Source organism: Copadichromis virginalis, linkage group LG17, assembly GCF_057382275.1.
Source record: "Copadichromis virginalis isolate Kocher_CV1m ecotype Utaka linkage group LG17, C_Virginalis_male_GT1.1, whole genome shotgun sequence".
NCBI classification, from domain to species: domain Eukaryota; kingdom Metazoa; phylum Chordata; class Actinopteri; order Cichliformes; family Cichlidae; genus Copadichromis; species Copadichromis virginalis.
This window is the reverse complement of record NC_140634.1, coordinates 28,212,801-28,238,592: the sequence shown is the minus strand read 5'-3', so window position 1 is coordinate 28,238,592 and position 25,792 is coordinate 28,212,801. Positions and strand designations below refer to the sequence as shown.

At 42.9% G+C, this 25,792-nt stretch overlaps 2 protein-coding genes across 2 annotated transcripts in view; one reads left to right on the top strand and one right to left on the bottom strand.

The window, feature by feature from the left end:
• Positions 1-25,792, top strand: part of snd1 (staphylococcal nuclease and tudor domain containing 1) — a 176,276-nt gene that overhangs the window by 60,254 nt on the left and 90,230 nt on the right. The window contains exon 16 of the mRNA XM_085437009.1: positions 198-307. Within this exon, the coding sequence (XP_085293135.1) occupies positions 198-307 (110 nt within the window). The remainder of the gene's footprint in view (positions 1-197; positions 308-25,792) is intronic.
• lrrc4.1 (leucine rich repeat containing 4.1) lies at positions 19,201-24,498 on the bottom strand. The gene has a single exon (XM_085436317.1). The coding sequence runs from the start codon at positions 22,552-22,554 to the stop codon at positions 19,696-19,698; it is 2,859 nt and encodes a 952-aa protein (XP_085292443.1). The 5' UTR covers positions 22,555-24,498; the 3' UTR covers positions 19,201-19,695.

Genomic DNA, 25,792 nt, shown 5'->3' with positions numbered 1-25,792 from the left:
TGTAATTTGATGGGTTTTTCCTTCTTTTTTCCTCCAAATGATAATTTGACTCAGTCATGCCTTTTTAAAAATTTTTTATTTTATTGTTCTGGCTCTGCGAACCAAATAATGTTAAACCAATTTTTGGCATCTTGCTGTTCTTTTGAGTAGCAGCTGTGCTCACCTTTAACTCCTGCAACTGTTTTGTCTTTGGCCAGGTATTGAATGTCCACGCAGTTCCCGGAATACGCCCGGAGGCGTGCAGGTGGCTGAACCCTTTAGTGACGAGGCCATGCTGTTCACCAAAGAGCTGGTGCTGCAAAGGGAGGTAAGCAATGAAGTGGAACATTTTGGCCCCAGTTCTTATTGTTTCAAAGCCCAGCTCCATGTTGGGCACTTTTGATATTCTGCTGTTCTGGCGCTTAACTTCCTCTGTTTCACTCTCTTATTCACAGTCTGAGTTTCAGTATCCACTTTGCAGCATTTTAGTTTCACACTCACACTTTAGTTTTACTTTACTTTGAACATAAGATCATTTTGGTTCAGAGATGTGAGAAGAATGTGTGTTGTGCTTTCAACAGCAGATGGGAGAGCAGCTCTTTTAGCTGAATTCTGCTATCGAAAAATCCAAGTTTTTCCTTCCTTCTGTCAAACCTAATATGAAGGCAGTTTGTCCATAGATAGGGCCACTAGCTTTAATAAGCTGATTAAATTGTTTACTCCCAAATGAGCTTTATTACAGGTGCATTAAAGTGTTGGCAAATCTCAACAAGAATTTTGACAGAAGTGGACACAATCCCAATCCACTACCCTCAAAAGCACCTACACACACACACACACACACACACACACACACACACACACACACACACACACACCATCCTCCAGTGCTTATTCCAGTTTACGGAAAACTCACCTGATAGTGGATCAGTGCTCCTGGGCTTTAGAAAACTCCATCCACTGTGTGCCTCTTCATTCACATGCTAATAGGTTTTTATAGGAGGCAGTGAACGGACCAAAGCCATGATGGAACTAGCTATAATCCTGCCACCACTTATCCAACACACACACACACACACACACACACACACACACACACACACACACACACACACACACACACACACACACACACACACACACACACACAGTCTCTCCTCTCTCTCTTTTTTTTTTAAACTACTCCTCTCTATTCTTATCTCAGTCTTAAAGGGTTTTTTTTTTTTTTGCGTAGGGTGGCTAACGCCACTGTCCTCTGATGTTTAATTGTAATGAAAATGGAGCCAGTAGCCACCGTCACAGGTGGACCCGTGTGTGTGTTTGTATGCGTTTGAGAAACCTAGATTTTTCAGAATGCCTGGACTGTTGAAAAAGTGATGCAAACAACTGGGGAATTTGGTAACAGAAGCGCAGAAGTCGAGGAGCAAGTATATGATCTGAATTTTTATTGTTTTTACAGATGCATGTATGATTAAATCTACAAGAGGCACACGGTCTTCGGAGATTACGTTTTCTTTACAGATTAAATTAAAGTCCCCCTGGAATGAAAATAGAGTTTTTAACCTCGTTCACATATCCATATGCCCCCCCCCCCCCCCCCTTTTTTTTTTTTTTTTTTTAAACTCCCCACATCTGAACATTTTTACCATCAAGCTGCAGTGCAGGTGTGCTGTTTTGGTGCTTTCCTGCACTCTCTGTCCAACCGTGTGTGTGTGTGTGCGCGCATCTGGTTCATTGACACCGTGGACATTTGTATGCCCAAATGATGCCAAAGTCAGCTGCCTATCAAAGCTGTTTTAAGACATGAAATGCTTATTTTGGTTGGGGAAGAAAAATTGACTTTGAGGATTTGCCATCATGTACATAACCTCATCCATCCATACATACAAGCTCGTGCACACACTCTGACACACATTTTCTCCCTTGCCAGTCATTGGTGGTGTCAGCAAGTTTTTCACAGGTAGGTGGGAGTTAGCAGGAAAGACCGAGCCATTTAATGAGTCTCGAGCCCAGTGTGGGGGCCGGCTGTTTGGCTGGCTGCACCGACCTCCTGTTTGGGCTAATATGAACACAAACCCAGTCAAACTCTTGAGAGGGACACATTCAATTAGCTAACAATAGAGTTAAGCATTCACACATACGAAAGCTGTCACTTATTAGAAAGAAAGTTAGTAGATGATGAATCACTGAGTAGAAAAGTATTTTAATGACGCAGTCTCATGATGTCTCTTGAATACCTTGAGGGGGAAAAAATCGTTACATTTCGGTGAACAAATTGGCTCAAGTGCACATCTAGCTGTTAGAGAACACATGTGAGAGAAAGCTGGAATGAAGAGGTGACAGGAAATGGAGTCGCTTTATTGAGGCAAGTGAGTAGCTACAGAATTAAACCGATGATAGACAGAACGAAGAACTGGTCCTTGCCCTTGAATCCATCTTTTTCTCCATCTTTCCCATCCCTGCAGATCGCAGCGAGTCTAAATGAAACTGGTTATTAAGGTGTGTCTCACTCCAACGTGAATGTGGATCATTTGATTTCATTAGCATGAGATTCTGCTGTTGGTTCATCTCTGAATAGCATCTGATTGCAGCGGCTTTTGAGGCTCCTCCTAAGGTGGCCTCACGTGAATACCATTTGATTTTGGGTCTCGGTGGCGCAGTCATTTGCATTCATAAAATATTTTTCCTGCTTACGCTGCTCGACAGCCAATTTTAGTTTTCTAGGGCTTTGTTGAGCTAACGATATGTTGACTCAGTGGCCACTACGTTCTCTCACTCCGGCACCTCCGTTTTTTGCTCTAATTAGCTATTTCTTTCTCTTTGTGGCCTTGAAATTGAGTTTGGTTGCTGGAATGAGCACGCAGTGCTCTCTGTCTCTTTTTTTCTGTTGTACCACTCTTCTGGTCCCCTTTCAAGAAATAAAATAAATCCTTTCTTGTCTTCAGCGTCCAGTTTGAAATCTTTGCCTGACATTTGCTCCCAGCTTTTTCTCTGCTTAACGCCCATTTCCCTCTACCCCCTCCTTTCCTCAATTTATCTTTAAACTGCTACACGGCTATGTTTTAATTTCTCTTGATACAGACATGCATAATTAATGTGGCACCCAGTGAGGGGAGAGGCCTTGGCTTCCATCTTAGTCTATTTACCCCCTCACCACTACAACTACCGCTGCCACCATCGTCACAGATTTGCCTCTGTGTCTCTCAGTTGTTTTCTTTAAAAAAAAAGAAAAAGATTTCTTGCGCTTTCTGATTCCCCTTGTTTAAAAAATAAAAATAAAAAGAAGACTTTTGTGTTTATCAGCTCTGTCTTCCTTTATCCCTCTCCCTTCCTCATACTCTGTGTAGTGTTAATCTCTGACAGACACTGCTCCCGTTCCCAGCGTGGGACCAAAACAGCAGCATAGAATTCTGGGCAAAAAAAAAATAAATGCATCGGTAAACAGCACTCCCCAGACATTTCCTTTTTCTTTTCTGATGTCTTCCATTTAATTTGTCTCACCTCCCACCTTCCATTGACAAAAAAAAGGGAAAAAAGTCAATTCACGAGTCGCTGATTTTTCTTTGTTGTTTTTGCGTGGCATCTTCAAAAGCTCAACCTAACCAGGAGGCAGGGGAACGGAAGAATTTTACTGCATTGACGTTGGTTTTCTGGGATGACTCAGCTAGTCTTGGGATATATTTAGAGTTGTAGTGTTAATAAACAAGATATTAGTTAGTGAAATAATATTTGAACCATCTCGGTGGCTCATTAAAATGCTGCAGGCTCAGTGATCATTCCAGTGAGATGGCTGCCGTGTGATCATCTGCTTGATACATTAGATGATGCATTGTATTTTAAGGCTACTAGCTCTTAGGCTCTGAGGATTGAACCATTTGTTTCTGTTAAAACGCATCTACTTGTGTTCTTTTTTTCTTCTTCTTTTTATTTTATCTTTCAGTGTGTTTGGAGTAATCAACACAGAAAGGATCCCTGATTGGAACTGTTGGTGTTGCATAACTGCCTCACCAGGTGGGAGAGGAGGCAAGAATAAGACGGGAGGGGGGTGCAGGGATGGCGTGTTTGAGCAGGGATAAGAGCAGGCTAAGTGGACAGTAATATGTGATGCTCTCTTCTGCCTACGTATACTGTCACTTCTATTGACCTCATTCAGTCTGGGTGTTCTCATCTAGTGTATACCGCTGACTGCCTACTCAATAACACTTACCTCTGTTTTGCATACATTTTAATAGCCTTTTCTCACATATATCAAGTTGAGAAAAACATGCACATTGACATAAAAAAGGTCCCTATCGTAGTGTGTAACCTCTCTGCCAAAAAAAAAAAAAAAATCATACTCTAGATTAACCTGAGGTGAATAAGGAAACACACACCCAATATCAGTGGTCACAACCATGTGTATTGCCAGAGCCAAAGCCTGGAGAAAAGCGAGGGTTGTGCCAGGCAGGGCGTCCCACATAACGTCTGTGCCATCCTCCCTGGGGACTTCTTGGGAAACCAAAGTACCTACCATAGTTTCAGTAACCATCCACAATAGATACAGCATTCAAATACTACAGTTTTATTCACTCGGATGAATTGCCTTCTGTTTGACTAAACCTGAAATAACACACAGTAAAAGCTACACATCATTATTCCAAGTGATTGCACATCTTCTTTCTTCTGAGCTTGAATTACTAGATACTTTGCAGTTTAAGAGAAGCCTTATTTTCATCTTGTACTTGAGCTGTATTTGACAATAAAAAATAGCTGAAAACATAGGAAGATATCAGTAATTTTAGCAAAAGAAATTTGAAAAATGAACCAGCTTTTTAACTTCCAAAGTGCTCACACACACACACACACACACACAGAGCACTTACTTCAGTTTCTGTGTAGGGGTTCATTCCCTTGGTTTCACGTGGTGTCGCATGCGGTCCTAAACGTGGCCCCCTCGTGCCTAAAAGAGGTCCCCCAAACCCCCCACCCGCATTTTCCACCTTGTGACACGAGCACTGTGTGCATCAGGCTGCCATGGGTGGGGGTTGGCAAAGGCTGCCTTCAGACCTGCAGGAGGTTGTGTTGTGGAGCGTTGATGAGTCACTGTGCCAGCGTGGCAGCACAGATGCCTTGCTAATGCCTGCCTGTGCAGATCTCTCTGCTTTATAACTGTTCTTGGTGAGCATTTTGATTAAATGCTAATAAACCCAATGCCTTTGTAATATCAAGAGGATTTTTGCCTTCTGCTCGCGTATAAAGGCACACTGTGGCAATTGGTTTATTGAAGTGTTTCTTAGTGTGCCTTTTCTATTTGTCCCTGTACATCTGTGATCATTGCAACTGTGACCACTTAATTTAGCATTCCTCACACATACAACCCCTTCGTGGATCTGACCCCTTTTTTATATGTCCTATTTTGCCACACAGCGCCGCAGGACGCCATCGAATTTCTTCACGTCTTCCATGCTCTCACATTGATTTCCGATCAAGCTTGAATTATTTTGGCGAGAGGTCGATTACACAAGTGCTGGATCTCACAGCCTTTGACCATGTCTGCTCCTCTCTTGTGCTCTCTCACACACAACTGCCCCCCCACAACTGTTCTGTTGTTTATATTGGCCTTGCCTTTGCTATCTATTTTTGACTCGAGTTTCTTTGTCATACTTCGGCATACTCGTGCTGCGTGTGCGCGTGTGAGCGTGAGAGATGGAGAAGAAGTATACACGATGAATAATTCATGGTGTGGTTTCCTGGTCAGCGAGACAGACGGTGGGGACTGTGAACTGGCCCTCAGGTCCTTTTTCCCCATCACATACTGTAGTTAAACAAACCATGATTGCAGAAGGCAGCCCCATATCCAGATTACTGCTGCTTCATAACCACAGACAGGATCTGTCCCCATCCATTCATAACTCTGGCACTAGCCTAGCAGCATGACCAGTTTGGACTATATCCATACAAGAAATATTTAATGCTTCTCCTATCATATGGTAGCTTGTTGCCAAAAGCGGTTGCACACGAGTGTGTTTTATTAGCAAAGAGTAGCGAACGACCCATATGGCGTTTTTAATGGTTTTCATTTACCGGTAAGAGATGACAGTAAAATAAATCTGAAAGGAAGCACAAAGTGTTAATGTTGTATTTAAATTTGACATAGATATTTAAAACCAATCCGATCTCAGTGCGATTATTTTGTTTCGGTTCTGATAGCAGATAAGTTTCTTACTTGAAAAAACAAACAAACCAATAGCTCTAGCTGCATGACCTCTGCAAACCATGCAAGTTTGCAATTCCAAAAAAAAAAAAAAAGAGGAAAAGTTCAAGCTTGAATCCCACATTATGAGCATAATGCTATTATTCTTGGTTTTAGTTAACTTCTGACCATAAATTTTGTTGCCCACAAAAGCTTGTCTGCATTATATTGGACTAATTGGTGTCACAGGCGGAGTCCAGCTTTTACTTTTGCAGCAGTTTGGAATTTAAGTACCGCTCTGCCTCTTTGTTCCCTGAAAGTAGTGAATTACGGTGCATTCGCGCCATCGCAGACGGGGAGATAAATGGGCTTGAATGGAGATGGAGAGAGAGGTAGAAACCTTCTCTCTGCTTTATGGTCACAACTCGTTTACAAGGGCGACCTTGTGTTTAGTGTGTGTGTGCAAGTCAGTGTGATGAAATTGCAACTTCATCGTCCACCCTGATAAGTATAACGTGCAAACTGTGCTAAGACTGCAACACGGTGCACACAGGGACCCACTGAATCCTCTTAGCCTATCCCCTACATGAAGGGCACTGCAGTGCTCTTCCACGTCAGTGAGGGCAATAGTATAATGCACTCTCTTATTGTCTTTCTCTACACTCCACTTCTTTTTATTCCCACACTACATTTTGCTGCTTCTGGATTTTTAAACATAGAGTTGGGCAAAATGAAGGTATAGGACATGGAGTATCAGTGTGAGTGCTCACATTCATAGACACATTCCTTGAATTATTACTGAACCTAAGGACAGAAGACTGGCTGTGTTTCATAAGGAATAGAAGCAGCAGGAAAAGGAAGGGGGGGGGGGGGGGAGGCTTCGGTTGTCTTTGTCGTGTCTTTATTTGCCCTTTCTCTACTTGTACTGGTCCATCTCACTTAAAAGGAAAATAGCCAAACTACATATTGGATTTTGGTCTGGCTGTGAATACCCGAGGCAGCCAGCCAGATAGCCAGCGGCTGTGTCAATAAACACGTCACTACTCGTCTTATTGTTTGGCTTCATTTATTCCGCCTTCCAGCTTGTTTGAATTTGTTATTATATCCCACCTGTCTATGCAGCACTGTCAGGGATATTCAGATATGGCAAATAAAGAAAATGATAATAAGAGCAGACTGACTGATTGAAATTCAAAAATAGGGCTTGCTGTTTAAAACTCAGAACAGAGCTGATGAAATATATGAATACCTTTTGATCTTTCTTGCATGCTGGTAATCAAAGCAATAGACAAAAGTGCGAAACTTAAACATGATCCTGAGATGATATTTGTAAGGTGAAGTGATAGGCGTGGCATCTCTGGGTCATTTTAAGAAGGTTAATAGGGTTTTGTTTTAATGCTGCTAGTTTCATTCGCTCACTTTGAACACACACAAACGCCCAAATCCTCATGCTGCATTGCCTTCTGAGCTGCTGGGTTGCTAGGCGCTTACCTAAACGCGAACATTGGTTGACACTGTAGCAAAAATGACACGCAGTTGGCATCGGAGGCAAAATTAATAGTGTCACATTTCTTATCAGCAAATATATTATGCTCACAGTTGGGAGAATTCTGAAGCCATTTCCTTCTGAAGCACTCCTGAAATAAATGTCTTACTGACATTTGCACCTGGAATAATACTATAATTTGTTTGGGTCGTCTTGCAGTTTTCTGTGCTGCAGTTTGCTCTTGATAGTGTACAGTTCTAAAAATGGTTTATACTCCGTGTCCTTCACCGTGTGTCAGATGAATCACAGATGAGCCTGCCTGAGGAAATGGCTTCGGGTGCCTATGGTTTATTGATGGTCAGATTGATCCTATTCTGTTGATTCATAACATATTAACAGGTTGAGAGACGGATGCGTATTTATCTTTGTTTCTCCGCCATACATACATCAAATATATAGACTAGTAGTGCATGTATCAACTCTTGCAGCGTTTTGCAATCCATGCCATGTGTAGGGGTTTTGACAAGGAATCATTTGCGTAGAAAATGCCCATAAATCACCAAGATCAATGCAGTTTTTGTGTGCGTGCGACTCTGGTCTCTGTGCTAATGGTTCCCTTGACAACACAGCAGTTGCTACACATCGACATCATCCTGGCTTTAGGTTTAACCACAAGGACGTACAGGCACAGAAATCAGCAGCCATTATAAAAAGAGACATTCAGTCCTTGTGAGACTTCGAAACTGGAAGAGCTGAGCACTTACTGACATTCACACACACATACAATCCGCTTGTAACCTTCCACACGCCATTAGTATTTTTGTGTCAGCGGTTCATGCCAGTTGTATGTTGCTTGCTTCCTTTAAAAAGTTTCTAAACACCTGTCTCCTGCTTCATTGAGGTCATACGTATCTCGACCAACCGTTTCCTCTTTTCTTTTCCCTCTGGCCTTTTCCTCTGCCTTCACAAAGCTACCATTTATCTGTGCGTGTGTCTGTGTACCCTGGCATGAGAAGGAAGGTAGCTCCAAATGATCTGAATAAGTAAACGGCAAATAAAGGCCATAAAGAGGAGAGACTTGAAGAAGTAATCCTTCACCAGCTTACCCCAGCATAATGTCGGCACACCTGCACCTTTATCCCCATCTCAGCATCGCCTTGCATCTACCTCTCCTCTCATTCCATTTCTTTATATCCCTTACCAACAACAGAGAGGCTATCTCAGTGGCTGTGTCAGCGATCAGCATCTCTTCCCTCCCCCTCCCTTTCCCTCTTTTTCTATGTTTCCCAGAGGACAGTCGGGGGCATAAAGGGAAGAACAAGCCTTGCAAAATCTATTCAAAATCCGAACGGAGATTGGGCTCTCAGCTTTAAATTCAGCCAGATAAAGCTAATGGTAGAAGTGGGCGACAGGCAGGAGGCTGTGTGTATAAGCATACTTCGATTGAGGCCAACTATAGAAATATAGTTTCTTTAAACCCCTTTTCTGGCTGAATCTCTCTCTCTCTCTGAATGTGCAGGGGTGTATGCAGAGTAAGTTCCCAGAAAGGCTGGCGATAGCGCTGCAGTTTCTTAAAATGCTCCCTTTTCCAGCAGAATTTCCCTTAAAGAGAGAGTATTTTCTGATGCTTGTACTGCTTCCAAAGCCTATGGTAATTTATCTTTTTGTGACATTCATTAAGTCATTTTATTAATCTTAGTGGTGGCCGGATGTATACCAGATGTACAGTTAGACAGAGGTTGGGAGTCAGAAATTGAATTAGGAAGACATGGAGTGCTTATATTCCTCTTATTCCCTGATGAAGTCCCGCCTCTCCCAGGTTATCTTCTGTTCTACTGATTTTCAGTTCTCAGTGTGTTTTCCCAAAAGTTTTCTTTCATTGCACATTATCAACAGCTGGGTTCCCTGTTCATACTCCAGAAAAACAAACAAACGAAAAAAAAAAACTAGATTGAAATAGGTTTAGCATTCTCCTACTATGTAATGTTTTGTTAGCCTTTGGTAGTTCTGCATCTGAGACTAATGAAGGCTGTAGTTGTTAGGGAGCTGTGGTCTTGTTAGCGCAGTGGCCTCTGGTGTTTCTACACTGCTGACATTTAGCACCACTATTACAGTGGCCCCTCAAATAATGCCTGTTTGGAACGGGCAGATTGCATGCTTGCTTTGACATGACTACGGCTGTGATAACATGGACTATAGGGGTAGTTTATAGTTACAAACATAGCATACAGTTTGATCTCAATTAGACAAAATGTCAAATGCAGTGAGCGTTTAGCGTTTGCTAACAATCTGATGTGCGATCCTTTAGTGGTGTTGTCGTGCCCAAATTTCAATGCCGAGTTCCCCACAGGTTTTGAACTTACCTGCGGCGGTGGTGGTTGTGGTGATGATGGTGGGCGGCAGCACAGAGTATGACTGATGTCCACACAGAGTCATGCAGTTTACCGAGGGTGTAAGTAACCCCGCATGCAGGCGGTCATTAGTAGAGAAAAGCTAACAGTAAACAGCTTTTACCCAAAGTGTGACGATGGCACTACACATGCTAAGTAGCTCAGAGGAACAATTGAGAAAAGCAGGCACATCTACAGAGACTCCTTCATTTATTAGCCTGACACACCCACAGACAAACGCTTATTTCCACATACATGTTATACTGCCACTCCATATTGTTAATTTGTCACCTCATCACAACTTGTTAGCCACTTTTGGCTGAGAATTGACATCCAGGAACACATAGAACACACACAATCACACACACAGTTATTATCTCCTGGAACAATACTAATAGATGCATGTACTGCTGTGAGCAAACAGTTTGTGCCTCTGCTGCCAACAGAGTAGGATGGTGAATAGTTGCCAAATCTCCTCTACCCTGAGCCTCCTCTATTTCTCCTCTCCCCAACAAAAACCCTAACCTTTCTGTGCCTCCCATTTCTGTTTTAATCTTTACTTTAATCATTTTCCTCTTCTCACTCTGTATATTCTTCCCATGGGCTGAACCACATCCTCTTTTTTTTTCTTCTCAAATCCCCTTTGCACATTACCACTCTGTGATTTTTCAGTTTTTTTTCCCTTTCCTGGGCTCACCAGGCTCTGATGTTTACACTCTTCGAGCACAAACTTGGTTTGAAGTTGTTTTTGTTGCGATAACAACAAAACTATAATTGATGGACAAACACAAGCCTGTCTGCACATATACGCCTTTGATGTGTCCGGTCATGTTTAATTAGCTGGAGTTAGTGGCGAGGGGGAAAGAGAAATATAACTCCCTCGCTAATTATTGGCTCCCCCGTCGGGCAGGAACTCTCATATCAGCCGGGCTGTCGAGGTCACGTACAGCTTCGGGCCACATTGCCCTCGATTCACCTGCTCTCGAAAACATCTTTGATCTGAAGTGCTTTAGAAGTCCCTGAAAAAAGAATCACTGTTCAAGGTATCTGCAGTGCTGACAATCTGGTTGTTCAGTGATGACGCGACGAATCCTACTTCCGGGTCTAAAGTAGTCTGCGTTTAATATGGCTTTTGTGTTGTTAACATGTTTAATGTTATGTATTTTCTTCTATTTGATCTCAAAAAGCTCCTAAAACAGTCAGTGATCCCTGTTGACCTCCCTCGGCTTTTATTACCGCTAATCATTTATTTAAGCTCAGTTTTTAAAACCTTAGGATGGAACTACAGCCCAGCCCATGCAGCAGTATATGAATGACTAACCTCGTATTGTGGATGGATTATCTCAGTTGTTCTCCTGGCTGAAGTTTGGTCCTTTTACAGCATCCTGCGATTACATTTGTTTCTGACCACCGAGAAAACTCACGTTAACTTTTATCGAGTGGGAAAAAAGTTAGCTTGTTTATATTATGCTAACATACCTGTGTCGCTAGCAGTCACGTAGCACATCATTATATACCAGCTAGCCCAACTTCAGTAACCCTACAAACGTTGGAAGTGATAACAGAGCTGTACGTTTTAATTTGTTTCCAAAACCCCGCAGTCAGGACATGCTATATTGTATTTAGATAGAAGCTAGCGAGCTAACTCCCTGCTAACTTCTAACTCCGTTAAATGTCATAAATTCCGTTTTCATGGATGCCTGGATGTTAAGCTCAATTGTTACACCTGGTAGAGCAGAACACTGATCATTTTATTAAAGATGTTATTTCTTAAACATCAAAATGTTAAAAATTACATTGATTTTTTTTCACCTTCCGCTGACGTTCACTTAGGCTGGTCCCACTGCAGAAGATCTTACAAACTTAAGTTTTTGTGTGTCTTCTGACTTCAATAAACTGCCACTGGGTCTTTTTGCCTGTTTTCTGAGATGACATATGCTTTGATCAGTTTTTATGTGGAGGTGGCATAGTTAGACTGCCACAGGTTCACTCCTACAATCACTCCTACACAAGCACTTTCACATAGACAAACATGCTGTCACGCATCTGTGTTTCAGTTGTTACAGGGAGCCAAATTCAGCCCTAAGATAAGAGAGCAAAAACACACTGGACATCACAGCTTTGCAGAACACGTCACTGCTCTTTTCCCTCTTTAGACCGAACGCTAAACAGATTTATTTGAAATCCGAATTAAAGGGGAGAGAGAGATGTTTGCAAAAATATGGCATTGTTTCCCTGCCACATCAGATCTGCCATTAGATATTTTTTTTCTTCAAAGTAAGGGCTGCATTTTAAGTAGGCATGCTTGGAGATGATGTTTATTTGGGCTGCATTAAATCTTTTGGATGGCATTAGTGCCTGAATCCACTTCCCCATGAAAACAGCTTGCGAGCTTATTCCCCCCCCCCCCCCCCCTTTCTTTTTTTTGAGTATACAGGAGCTGCATTTACATTTTATTCCACTTAGATTAAGTTCTTAGCAAAGTCTGACAATTTTTCAAATACCCCCTACTAAATGTTAAAAACTCAAGTGAGGGGGGAGGGGTGGGTTGGACGCCACTTTGTACAGTGCAGTGGGGCTTAAGCTATAGACTGCAAACAGAGACTGGCTATTGATTAGTTTGATCTTTAAAGATCACTGCTGACCCAACCGCACACACACACTTAAACACATGCTGTATTTTGCTGCAGCGACTGAATAATTTTGGCTCCACGTGAAAGCTGTGTTTCAGCCCCGTTGTTGCACGACGCAGCTTGTCAGTGCTTTCCTCTTGACGTTGCTTTCCTTTGCCATTCTGTGCTCAGCGGTGCACATTTTCTCAGCAAGTCTTTCACATTAGCACACTGCTTGTCATCTTGAAGTCCAGGTCAGAGTAAATGCATGAGCCTACAGTTACTACACAGTGAACTCTGAGCTCTTCTTTAAAGTACACAATAGGGGCACAATAGGGGCTTCTTATTTATTGCAATCACATTGTAAATTCTCCTTTCAGCTTCATTGCTCTGTGTTCTTATCCCTCCCCTCTGTCTGCCTCTTTTTCACACTCCTTTTCTTCTTCTTCTTCTTTCCCTACGTTCCTTCTTACATACGACGCTGCTGTCCTCTGACATGCCAAATTGGAGTGTCATAGATAATTTGGATTTTTTGCCCTCACCGTTGAGCTCAGTTCATTCTCTCTCCCTTGTCCGTTGTTGTTGTTTTGTTTTCTTCCCCCCTCCTCAGTTTCTTCTTTTTCTTGTTCAGTACAGGGCACCATTTTGTAACCCCGCTCCCACCCCTCCACGATCACCAAAATGTCTATGCTCAGATACACACATTGTCACCCTTGAAAAGATGAAGTCCCAGAATACTCTCCATAAACTCCATGCACTGCTAGTTGCATTGAGTATCAGTCTTCTGGTTTGCAAGAAAAGCTTCCTTTGTCCTCATTTCTTCCCATGCAGCATAAAAGCAAAGATTTTCTCAGTAACACTTTGTGTATGGGCTTCTTCTGGTCTTTCATGGACTCTTTTGCGTGGAAACGTACAAAGATGGAGGGCAAAAACACAAATGCAGTTCTGAAAAGTCACATTGGTGTTCTAGTTGTGTGGTCCACACATGACAGCATGAATCTAAATGAATGCCTAAATGGCTAAGAAAATTAGAAGAAGTGAAGGACGTCTCACTGCAGTCACTTCACAACACATCTATGCTACAGTATACATGTGGTGTTCTCTTTGGCTTGATAATAAAAGTGTCAAAGTAGTACAAACGTCATTTTCAGAAGATCAAGAATATTGATTATAAAGGAGGTCAGCGGTCAGAACATTTGCTTGGCAGCTTGTGCATATTTCAGCGCTAAACGGGGAGCCGGAGCTCGTTAATACATTTCAGGGTAAACATATCAAAGCAGTCCAGTAAAGATGACATAAAAGCTGAACCGCGTGGCTTTGGCTGCTCTTGTGCGTTTCTGTATAAACGTGTTTGTGTGGGTGAGTGAATGAGGTTTGATCCTGAGTGCAGTCTCCTTGGTGATACTGTGCCTGTGATGATGATTTCTCTCCAGGGCGTAAATCTCAACAAGCAGTGAAATTAATGGTCAGTGGCTTCATTCTTTTTTTTCTTCTTCCCCCCTCTCTTTGGTGTCTATGTGTGCACGCGTGTGTGTATTTATGTCTTTATTTGTGTTTAGTGTGCGCACAAACACCTCAGCATACCCCACCTCACATATGTCTCAGTCCCCTGTTTGTTGCTCTCAGTGGACATGATTTAGTACACACACAAAAACACACACACACACACACCTAAGACTCAACTGTTGGATGGGATCATAAAAGTAAGGCTTCATCGTCTCTTGCTGTTAAGAAAACAGGGATGTTTTTCACCCACCAAAAGGGCAATAAACTCTGTCTCACAGGGAGTAACACACTTGAGCGGTTAGCTCGTGGGGGGAGGAGGAAAAAAAAAAAAAAGCAGCCCACCTGTCATTCACTCTCGGTTACGGCAGCAAAATCTGTGGGAATTCGACCACGGTGTATGTCAGTCTATTGGCATACACCTATTCAACATTACAGCCTCAACTGCACTAGGCACATTGCCAGCAGGATACTGCGATGAAATTTCTTCTTCTGCCTCTGTTGACTTCAGTAACAACAAATCATATCACCAGCTGGTCACTGAATATGGCTATTTGCATCAATTTTCACACAGCTGAAGCAGAAGCACCGGCACGCAACCACTTGCCTTTCCTCTAATCCACATGCACAACTGTCACCATTACCTTCCTTAAACGTTCCTTGATTTTTCAAAATGAATATCTGCAAAGCTCGTAAAATGTATTCTCAGTGTAGCATGCATTCTTCGTGTAGTAATGTTATTAGTAAGGATAATGCAGTAAAGCCAAATGATTAACACAGAGTAAGTTAATAATCCAACTCCCTTAAACCATCAAAATTTTGTCATAATAAGCACGTCCCTGCTTTATTCTTCTGTCTTTGTGCTGTGGTTTGCCGTTTCCACCTTTGACTCTGCTCTCTGTTACAGTCTCTCTATTTGACATTAGGACCCAACAACTCTTTGGCCCTGACTCATGTTGACTCACAAGGCAGCACGCTCACAGGCCTGCTTAGAATATCCTCTCCTCTGCTCCACTAGCAAAGTGGCTAGTGTTCACACAGAAATCCTAGAGTATGCACCGTGCAGCACACATCCTTCGCTTCAACCGGGGATTCAAGGCAGTTTGCATACTCGGTTATTAACAGGAGTATATTTTTTAGTACTAACTAAACCATAAAAGAAAAATGCATGGTTAAATGTTGCGCTTATGGATATGCAAATTATGGAGTTATCACAAAAAACAACACTTGAACGTTAAGAAGCAACACCTTTGGATTTTTTGTTGTTGTTGTTTTTTGGGAGACATTTTGCAGATATGTTTTTGAGGAGTTGGCTTTTGCATGGCTGATGCTGTTGATTACAATGGCTGTAGGTGTAGGTTAAAATTAAAGAAATACTTTTACTCGTCCCAGCTTCTATACTGCACGGTAATTAACATGAGGAAAAAAACCTAATTAAAAGATTGCATCAAAATAATTGGGTTTTTGAAATGTCCTGCAATCCCCTTTTAGTTTAAAATGAACTCCTTTAGTCTTTTTTTTAAATTGAATAGAGGAGCGAGTATGTTTACTTTCCAGCAGGTTTAAGTACTTTGACCTTTGACACTGAAAGCATACACACCTCGTCCCTGCTATTCCATTTCATTCCTTTCTGCTTTTATATTCCTGAGTATCTCTTACTCAAGCACAGTGGTCCATTTCTTGTATCAGCACTTCTCATCTGCTGCACTCTGCTACGTAACCCACCCCCCCTCCTCACACACACATACTCTCCTTGTGGTGCAGATCAGGCCATTCACCAATCATGTGAGAGCCATGACGGCCAAGTTATATATCCCCTATTCCATCTGTAGCTGGCACTCTTGCATCACATTTGCTCTGTTTCCTCTTCCCCAAGTGCCTTTGCTTTTGCTTTCTTTCACTCTTCCTGAATTCCTTTCCCCTCTTTTGGTAGCTCCATTTCCATCTTTTCCTCATTTTCAGGTTAGTTTTTTTTCCAATTGCTTTTCCTCCATTTTTTTTCCTTTCTCCCACCATGCTTATCTTTCTTTGTGTCTTTTAATTAACCTCTTCTCATCACTTCCATGTTGTCTTCTGTATTTCTTTTAGTCTCCCACCACATCGAGTTCTGCCACATTTTTCTGCGTACTTATTTTCTGTGATTGCTTTCTGCTCTTTGCTTATTATACTTGTCTGTTTATCAATTTTTACCAAATTTCCACCTTCCCAATAACTTATTTTAAGTAATCTGTCACGAAATCTCACTTAAAATGTCTTTGATATATCTTAGTTTCTATATCATTACCTCTTCTTTGTCCTCTAAGTCATCTCCCTCCCTGCCCTACAGGCTCGGTGAGCTGTGGTTAAATAGGTTCATCTTACCCTGCTTCCTCTTTCAAATGGCTTCATGATTGCTAATGAAGCTCATAAACAGGAAAAGGAAAAACATGATGTGGAGGAGGAAGGGATGTGGAGAAGTGTTTTCCATGGAGACGGGCTCTTCACCGACTGGCAAGCTGATTGGCTGATTGATGACCCTGTAGCCATTTTGACCGATTAGCATGATGGAGCCTTTTATAGCACAGTGCAGCCTAATATGTGATCACATTGCACAGCATACTTTCTCTTTCTACTTCTGGGTTGAACAGTGTGATGAAGCATAAGCCCCATCCTGCTATACCTCACTGGGGCAAAGGAGGTGTATCATAGCACTGCCAAGCATATGATAGACTGTCATAACAGAGCTAAATGCGTAATATGGTGCTTACATCTGTCCAGTTAGTTACAATCCATCTAATCCCACAACATTATCTATTTAAAAAGAGCGTGCTGATCCTGCTTTCTTACACTTGTTTGAACATTCCTCTCACACGTGTCCCATTAGAGACAATCGGGAGCTCATTGTCTGGATTTGCATAGTTATCAAAACAATTACAAGTAAACAAAAGATGTGGGAGACAACGGCATGCAAACTGAGATATGAGAATTAGCTAGAAATGGTCAGTACAAGATGAAGTGGTCACATTAACTCTTCAATTTAAATAATTCAACTTGCTATCTTTTCTTTCTGTTGCATTTCTATACGTATCCCAGCACACTACAAAATGAATATATGGCAGAAAAAGCAGGGTAGGATAGCAAGAACTGTTGCTGATTTGATCTCATTTTTGTCCAGGTGGCCTGTCTGGACAGCCCTGGATGCACTGCAGTAGGTTAGTTTTTCTCAAGTTAGTCATATCGGAACATAAAATCTATTTTTTTGCATTGTGTATCAGGAGATTCTTTCCTTTTGGGCTGCCTCTAAATATTTCCAGCTCTCATCGTTTTTGTCTTGTTTTATTTTTTTTCTCCAGATGTCTCTTTTCATTGGGATGGTTATATCATACCCCTGTAATGTACAATGTTAGACCTCTAAATTATACATGCTCCTATTCTACAACAATTTGATGTTTCCAAGCACAAGACATCTGCTAAAACATTTGTAAAAAGGTGTGCTTTGCTGTGTCCTTCAGCAGTCTTTTTTGACCTCCATTTCTTACACCAGCACACTTCATCTCCATCTTGTCCGTTTCAAATTTTTAGGAACTGGACTTTTTACCCCTTCAAATAAACATCAGTCTGCTCTTCTGTTAGCCTCTATTGCATATTGAGCTGATATGCTCTCAGCTTTTGTCACACTCCTTTTTTTTGTTTAATATTTAACCTCTGTCGCTATACTTCCTGTGACACAAAGTTTGAAATGTCACATTGTCGAAGAGAGAAGTTCAGATATTTTAGGTGCTCACCTCACAAGTACTACTTTTAACCAGCTTTTTATTTGCCACGCTTACTTATTATGTAAACAGGTGTTGTGAACTTCACTACCAGCCATAAGCTTCGCTCCCAGTACACATCTGTGACTGTGGATCTTTTCACGTCTTCGTTCTAATAATGTTTTGATTAGCTAAGGAGTATCTATGCTGGTTGTGATGATTATGATCAACACAACTCCCACGGAGATCTTTTGTAGTATTCTCTTGGTCATCTCTCACCCACATGTTGCCCACTCCAAGCATGGTATGTTGCTGTTTACTGAAATGTTCTCCCAGTGTACTGCACACCACCTTCTCTTTTACATTTTAACAAACAGAGCTCGAGACACAGTATTGTCATTAAATAAGAGGAAAAATAAACATTCACAGAAAATGTTGGCGGGTCTTTAATGCCCCTTGGCCGAATTCCAGAAAGACAAAATACGTGGTTTACCTGTCTCACAATACTACAGGCGGTGTTTCCTATCCACGGTGTATCATTTTTTGTTCGAACTGTGTGGCTTTATTATGATTGAGAGGGGTGATATTGTTGAAGATGAAAAATGCACAGTTAACAGTGAGACCCAAATGCATTTGTCACCATAAAAAGACCCCATACTGATTGATGAAGCCCCAACAGCTGGAAATGTAATGAAAAGAGATATGAAGATCTATATTTTTTGGCAAAGTGCACCTTTTTCACTCATTACGTTTGTGATTAATAAGACTACCTTGCAATAGAGAAAATGAGGTAGGTAACACAGATTGGATTCTTGAAGCATTATATCATGAGCATTTCAATTAAAGTATTTGTAATGGCACTGCTGTATGTCTCTTTGACTAGACCATCAGTTCTTTTTAACCTGTTAACATGTTTGTTGAACTTAAACTTTCATCAAATGCGTGCTTTGATCAGCCACAGGCTGATAAAAGCATCATGACAGTCACTCATGTAAAAGTAAGCGAAAAATAAAAAAAAAGCAGATTGTTGCTGTAAATAATATAATGGGACGTGTGGAGGGATATTTTAAAAAAACCCATCCACTTGTGCACCATGATTCATTCTGCCTGACTCATTCAGCACACTTAGAGTTAAAGTATAGCTGCAGCATCTTACTGCAGTGTCTAAAGCATTTGGCTGATTGTTACAGTATACGCCAGGAAAAGAAGAGAAAGGGGGGGGGAAAAACATCTCTTTCTAATACTTTTTTTTTTCTTCCAAAAATCCTTTTTATTGCATTTATAACATTTGGCACAGTACAAATTCTTGGTGCTTTTACAAGATAAACCTGTAAAGATCAACACTGACCTTTTTTTTTTTCCCCGGATTTTGTTAAAGAAAGTCTTCTCTGTATAAATATTCTTTTTTCTTATCACTGCATTCTCTGTAGCATGGTGTAAAAATCACACAGAATGCCCTCTGTTAAAACAAGACTACCCTCATTTTTCAAAGTCAAGACAGCATCTTAAACAACTCATTATTTTAAATAGAAGTTACAAGTTAGAAAATAGTTTCAATTTCTTTTTAATATACGTTTCTCTATCACCAACCCATGGTAATTTTAGTTCGTCCATATATATATATTTATTTATAAGCATGTACAACAAGAAATCATCAGTCTTTTAAGTTTTGCACTCTGTACAAAAGTATGTCCTGTCCTTTTTTCGTTGTGCATTCTATTGCATGATTTTAAATGAGGAAAGGACAAGGGGCGTGTGAAAGAGGGGTGAGTAGGAGCTAGGAAACTGGGAAAAGGGGTGAGATCCTTTTGGAGGGGCCTTTTTAAATCTGAGTCTCCTGTACCTTCTCCTTGTTGTGAGTTTTTACGACATAGGGCTCAGCCATTGCTGTGATGGCACTGGGCAAGGTTCGCGGCAAAGAGTTCCCAACATTGTTGTCTGTCCATTTAGCCCCATGGCCAGTCGGTTTATAGGTATTATATTTGGGCTTTAGAGTGCTGTAGTCCACCATATGAGAGCTGTAGTCCAGTTTATGTGGACTGTAATCCAGTTTAGGTCTCTGAGTTTGTGGACTGAAGTCAGACTTGAAGGCGCTGTAATCCACTTTGTGGGGGCTGAAGTCAGTCTTGAAGGCGCTGTAATCTGTTGCAGTTTTATGTGGGGTGTAGTGGTCCTTAGCTTTGTAGGTACTGTCTGTTTTAGATCTCTGGGCACTGTACTCTGTTTTGGATTTAGGCTGAGTGCTGTAGTCGGGTTTAAATGGGCTGTAATCAGGTTTAGGTCTTGGGTGTGTACCAAAATCAGGTTTGAATGGACTATATTCAGTTTTAGGTCTATGTTGTGTGTTGTAGTCTGATTTTAATGGGCTGTAGTCATGTTTAGGTTTCGGCTGAGTGCTATAGTCCCGTTTGAATGGACTGAAGTCACTCTTCTGCCTGGGATGAGTGCTATAATCTAGTTTGAATGGGCTGTAGTCTGATTTAGTTTTTGGATGAGTACCAAAGTCTGGCTTGAAAGGGCTGTATTCTGCTTTAGGTTTGTGGGTGCTATATTCTGGTCTAAATGGGCTGCAGTCAGGCTTTGGTCTGTGAAGGCTAAAATCCGGCGTAGATTTGTGTGTGTTGTAATCTGTGATGGTTTTGTGGCTGCTAAAGTCCATATTTGGCTTATATGTGGTATACTCAGCCTTTGGCTTGTGAAGTGTGAAATCAGGCTGGGGTTTGTATTCAGCCTTGGGTTTGTGAAAGCTGTAGTCAGTCTTGTGGCTGATAAAGTCCAACTTGTGTATGCTGTTATGGTCTCGGATTTCAGGCAATGTGAGAGCTGACTCTTGGGCTGCAGATGCTGGTGGTGGAAGGTCCTCCTCATCCACCTGAATAATCTCAACAGTGCGGGCAGCTGCCACAGTGCTCCTCTGCTGGTGGCGCTTTCTCAATTTGTAGAAGGCAATGAGCATGACAGCAGCCAATAGTGTCACTGCCACAAAGCAGCCTATTATAATCTTAGTAGTCTTCATCACTTCATCAAGGCTAGGCCCAGACTTGCCTGGTTTGTTAGTCGATTGAATTCCTGGCAACACAGATGGTTTAGCTGCCCCTGGTGGACTGTCGGTGTTTTGTAACAGTACAGTTGGGGTGGAGATGAAGACTGGTTGAAAGACAGAAGGAGAGGCAGTTGTAGTTGTTGTCCCTAGGCCTACTCCTCCCCCAGCAACACCAGCGCCTGCAGCAGCTGCAGTGGTTGTTGTAGTTTTAGGTTTGGGCATCTCAGTGGTTGGCCCCAAGACCTCCACGGTCACTGTGGTAAAGTAACTTAAGTTGGATGTATTAAGCTCAGCTGCACTCACATTGAGGTAGGCTGAGGCATTAGAGTTCCCAGCTGCATTGGAGACCATGCAGGTATAGGTGCCTGTGTCTACTGCAAGGACATTTGAGAAATTAAGGGTACCATCATTGAGGACTGATATTCTCGGGTGACTAGAGGCATGTGTCAGTATAGTGCCGTTGGGTAGGAGCCAGCGCACTGAAGACATTGGAGCTGTGCGGCATCGAAGCTCAGCCACTCGCCCTGCTGAGATGTTCAAGTCCCTTGGTGCATCAGCAATGAATGGTGCAGAACACTGGACTGCAGCACCCTCACCTCGGTCCACGTCCACCAGCTGTCGACCTCTCATGCTCGCAGGGGAGTGACAACGTCCACAGCAAGTTGAATTAGTAGGGATGTACTCCCTTAGCCAGCGTGCTAACCATACAGCCTCACAACCACAGTTCCAAGGGTTATGGTGGAGGTGGAGCTCCACCAGGTACCTGAGCGGGGAGAACAAATCATGTGGCACAGCGCTCAGATTGTTATGGGCAAGATTAAGCTCCACCAGTGAAGATAAGTCATCGAAAGCATTGCGCTCTATTACTGTGATTTGAGAGTTCATCACCCATAGCTTTTTCAATGAGCGCAGACCTTTGAAAGAGCCTGGTTTTATCATTGGAAAGAGATTTTCAGAAATCTCTAGCTCCTCGAGGCCTTTGAGGGGACTTAGGTTTGGCATATCACCCCTTATGTTGCACATTCCCAGGTTGAGGTACTTGAGATTTTGTAGGCCCTCAAAAGCTCCTTCTGAGATGTACTCCAGTTTCCTTAACTCTCCCAGGTCCAGTCGCATGAGTGAGGGTACCCGGTTGAAGGCATAGGAAGGAATACTTTCAATGGGGTTGTTCCTCAACCATAGTTCTCTTAGTTTGGATAGGTATTCAAAGGCCCCACTGGGCACCACCGTCAACCGGTTGTCAAACAGCTCCAGTGTGTTGAGGCTGGTGAGTCCATTAAACGCGCCCACCTCAATCTGCCGAATGGCATTTCGCCCAAGCTGGAGCACCTCAAGGTGGTGCAGATGGCGGAAGGAGTCAGCCTGCACCGCCTCAATGGCGTTTTCCATTAGATTGAGGTGTCGCGTGTTGGCAGGAATCCCAGGGGGGACACGGGTGAGGCCACGACGGGTGCAAACCACTTTCCCCTGCTGATTACTACAAGAACACTGCGGTGGACAGCCCTGGGGTCCTTGAGACACCGCCGCCCCCGCCAAGGCCAGGGAGGCGCTGCTCCACGCTTGCACCATCAGGAAGACTACACAGAGCAGGGCGGCTTTCCTGGCACGATGCACAGCTACCCGCCCCAGGAGACTCATGATGTGGCACGTTCATAATTCAGCATCATCTGGGGGGGAGGATGGGGATGTTTGGGGCTGGTGTTTTGGGGGTGTGGGTGCAAGGAAATTAGCTGTTTGGCTAGCAGTACTGTTTATGGGGCCAAAGTAATAAGGTTAAGGGAACTGATGTGGGCAAGGGGAGAGCAAGGGTTTAGGTGGTTGCTAAGGGGCAAGAGGACTTGACCTGTCCTCAGTTAAGGGGTGATTTTATTTCCATGAACTGTGCTCAGGGGCAGAAAGAAATGGGGTGGTGGAGAGGACTGGCTTTTCTGAAATATGTGTATGAGAAGAACATGATGGCAAATTAAGCAACCAAAAACCGTATTACAAGACAGAGGGGAGGGGAGGGTGTTACAAATTGATGCAGAGAGGGTTTGAAACACTAGACACCTACCTCAAGTTATTATTACAGGTCCTTGAACTGAGATATATAGCTTCCCTCCTTTTTGCAATCAGAAAGAGCTGATGTATTCGCATCAGATGTATTTATATCCAAGAGCAGCAAAGAAAACCTTTTATGTTTGCCCTGTCAAAACGGGCATCAGTGCCAAAGAGCTTAAACAAGATGAGCCCTTTTGTAAATCCATACATCCAAAGAGAAAGGTTCGAAGGCCCTTTTGTGAATGTTTTTCTTCCTTTACGTGCCGATTACCAAGAAAAAAAAAAAAGGAGGGGGGAAACGACTGTAGCTAGGAATCCAGTCAGGCTCCCAAAGCAGCAGTGCTCCCTTGCTCGCTCTTCGCTGTCGGCTCCTCTTCTCTTGCTTGTCCTTGGAATCCGACAGTTGATCCCCCCGTTAAACACCTTAGCCAGGTCTCCATAGTCCAGGCAACCACAGAGATGCACACGCACTATTGTTTTTTGTTTTGTGCAACAAAACCCAAGGCAGGAAACAACAAAAGGAGGGAGGGAGGTAGAAGAAATTACAATTACAGAAGGATAAAAAAAACAAAAAAAAATCCAGTCCTTTCCAGTGTTCTATGTTTTTTGTTTGTAGTGGAAAGGAGGGGTTAAAAAAACAGGAAAAAAAACAGTCCTCCTTATCTGTATTCCTCTTTTCACTTTTTAGTAGTCAATCAGTTGGTCGGTTGGTCAGTCTGACAGCCCTTCTCCCTCTCTTGCACTCTTTTCTTTGCTCCCCTTTTCAACGCAGTGTCATGTCCACTTGATTCTTCTTTATTTTATTTTTTCTCTCCTTTCCTCCTGGGGAGCTCTTGGCAGCAGTTGAAAAGGCTAGGCGACACACACAGCCTTCATTATCTTCTTTCTCCTCTTAACTAGCCACATGCTCCAGCCTCGGCAGCCGCGGTGGCGACAGCAGCAATTGCGAACGCACACACACCATCCCCACGAAGCATACAGCAGCAGTAGCGAGCACACACACAGCAGCAGCTGCAGCCTGCCTCCCGTGCACTTCCCAATAATCCGTCAGTTTCTTCAGAGGGGGAGTGGGGTGGGGGATGGAAGGGGGTGCTGGGAGGAGTGGGGGTATTGTAGCTGGGTTGATCGAGGTGGGTTAGAGGGAGGAGGGATGGCGCGCAGTTTCTCCTTCCTCTCTCTGGGTTGTTTCTTTTTTCTTCTTGTTTCCAGTTCTTTTCTTTCTTTTTTTTTCTCCCCCTCCTTTTCTTGTGGTGATCAGCACCCCCTCGCAAATGCAGCGTCCAACTGGGAGAGGAGCAAGGCAGAGAAGGCAAGCGCTGGGCAAGCGCGGCTTACAGGCGTGACGTTAACAGCAGCGTCGATGTGGAAAGGATCCGTTGTAGCAGCGAAAGAGAGAGCGTGCACCGTCTCTCTATCTCCCACTCTCTCTCTCTTTCTCTCACACACACCCTCTCTTGCTCTCCCTCACACCCTCTTTCTCTCCCTGCCTCCCTCACACTCTCTGCAGTGTCCTGAGGTATTTGGGTGAGCTCAAAGCACTCAGACCTTTTTAGAGATCTACCTCTTCAAAAACCAGTTTGCTCCTGCTGTCCTTCGCTCTCCTTTTTTTTTTTTTTTTTTTTTAATGCTCATAGTCTCTTGTTCTGTGGCTTTCTGTGGCTTTTGTGGCTTAGGGGAATGGACAGGCTGTCCAAGCACAAGTCAGAGATGGACAGTGGCATCCCCACAGCAACCATATTTTAACCCCCTCGTACCCAGCAGTACTCCAAACATTCCAACGACTCTGGCAAAGCTTTCCAGTTTTGCTTTGGTGGTAAGGAAAGGCTGATGGGTCACCGCTTCTCTCACTTTCTGGTTTCCTCTCTTTTATCATGCTCTCTCTCTCTCTATCTTTTCTCAGCCCCCTCACTCTTTATCTTTGTTTTCCTTTCACTTGAGCTCTCTTTGCTCTCACTCTTTTTGCCTCGTCCTTTCGTGAAAAATAGAGGAACATGAATGGACTGCTGACGCATCCTGCTTGGAGCGGTGCTTGGGTTTGATGCAGTGTGTTATGTGCATTAACTCCCTCCACCCACTCCACCCTCACCCTCCTCACTATCTTTCCCACTTTGCTCACTCCTGATCTGTCATTGTGTCACTCTTCTGGCTGGCTATTTTTTTTTTTTTTACATGAAGCCTCTTAGAAGTTCAAGTTTACACAACTTTTTTGGTCACCAAATTCCATCTTTAGTTTTGTTTCACAGGTTGGAATGAAGTATAATCCCCATTTCTTGCTTCAGCTCCAGGAAATTAAAAGTTTACTTTGTTAAATCCATAATCAGATACTTTTACTCAACTCGGGACTGCAGTAGGACTTCAGAAGTGACTCTAAAATCAAAGAATTTCTTTAAAAGAATACTGGAAAATAAATACTGGAAAGTGAAGTACATTGTATATAATGGAGACTCTCCATCCTCTTCCACGTCATACGCCTCTGAAGGTAGTTAGAGCACTTTAAACAGGCAGGCCTTAACCCTCAATTTGAGCACAAACTGTCGCCCCGGAAAGCACACAGCCATAAAGGTCATGTTAAAAGAGGCACAATAGAGAAAACAAGACAAGCTTTACCTTCCTGATGGAAGTGGGAGAGGTAGAACAAATGAAGCAGACTGTCCTGTAACCCTCTACCTCAAATGATTTGCACCAGCCTCATGCCCATTAAACAAGGTAGCAGTGTGGGTAATTTATGCTTGGTAAAGCTAGCTGTGACACTGCTGCTAGGTGTGTGCATTCGTGTCCAAGGTAGAGAGTAAGCGTGTGAAAAAAGAGAGACAAAAAGAGGGAGGAGAGAAGGCAC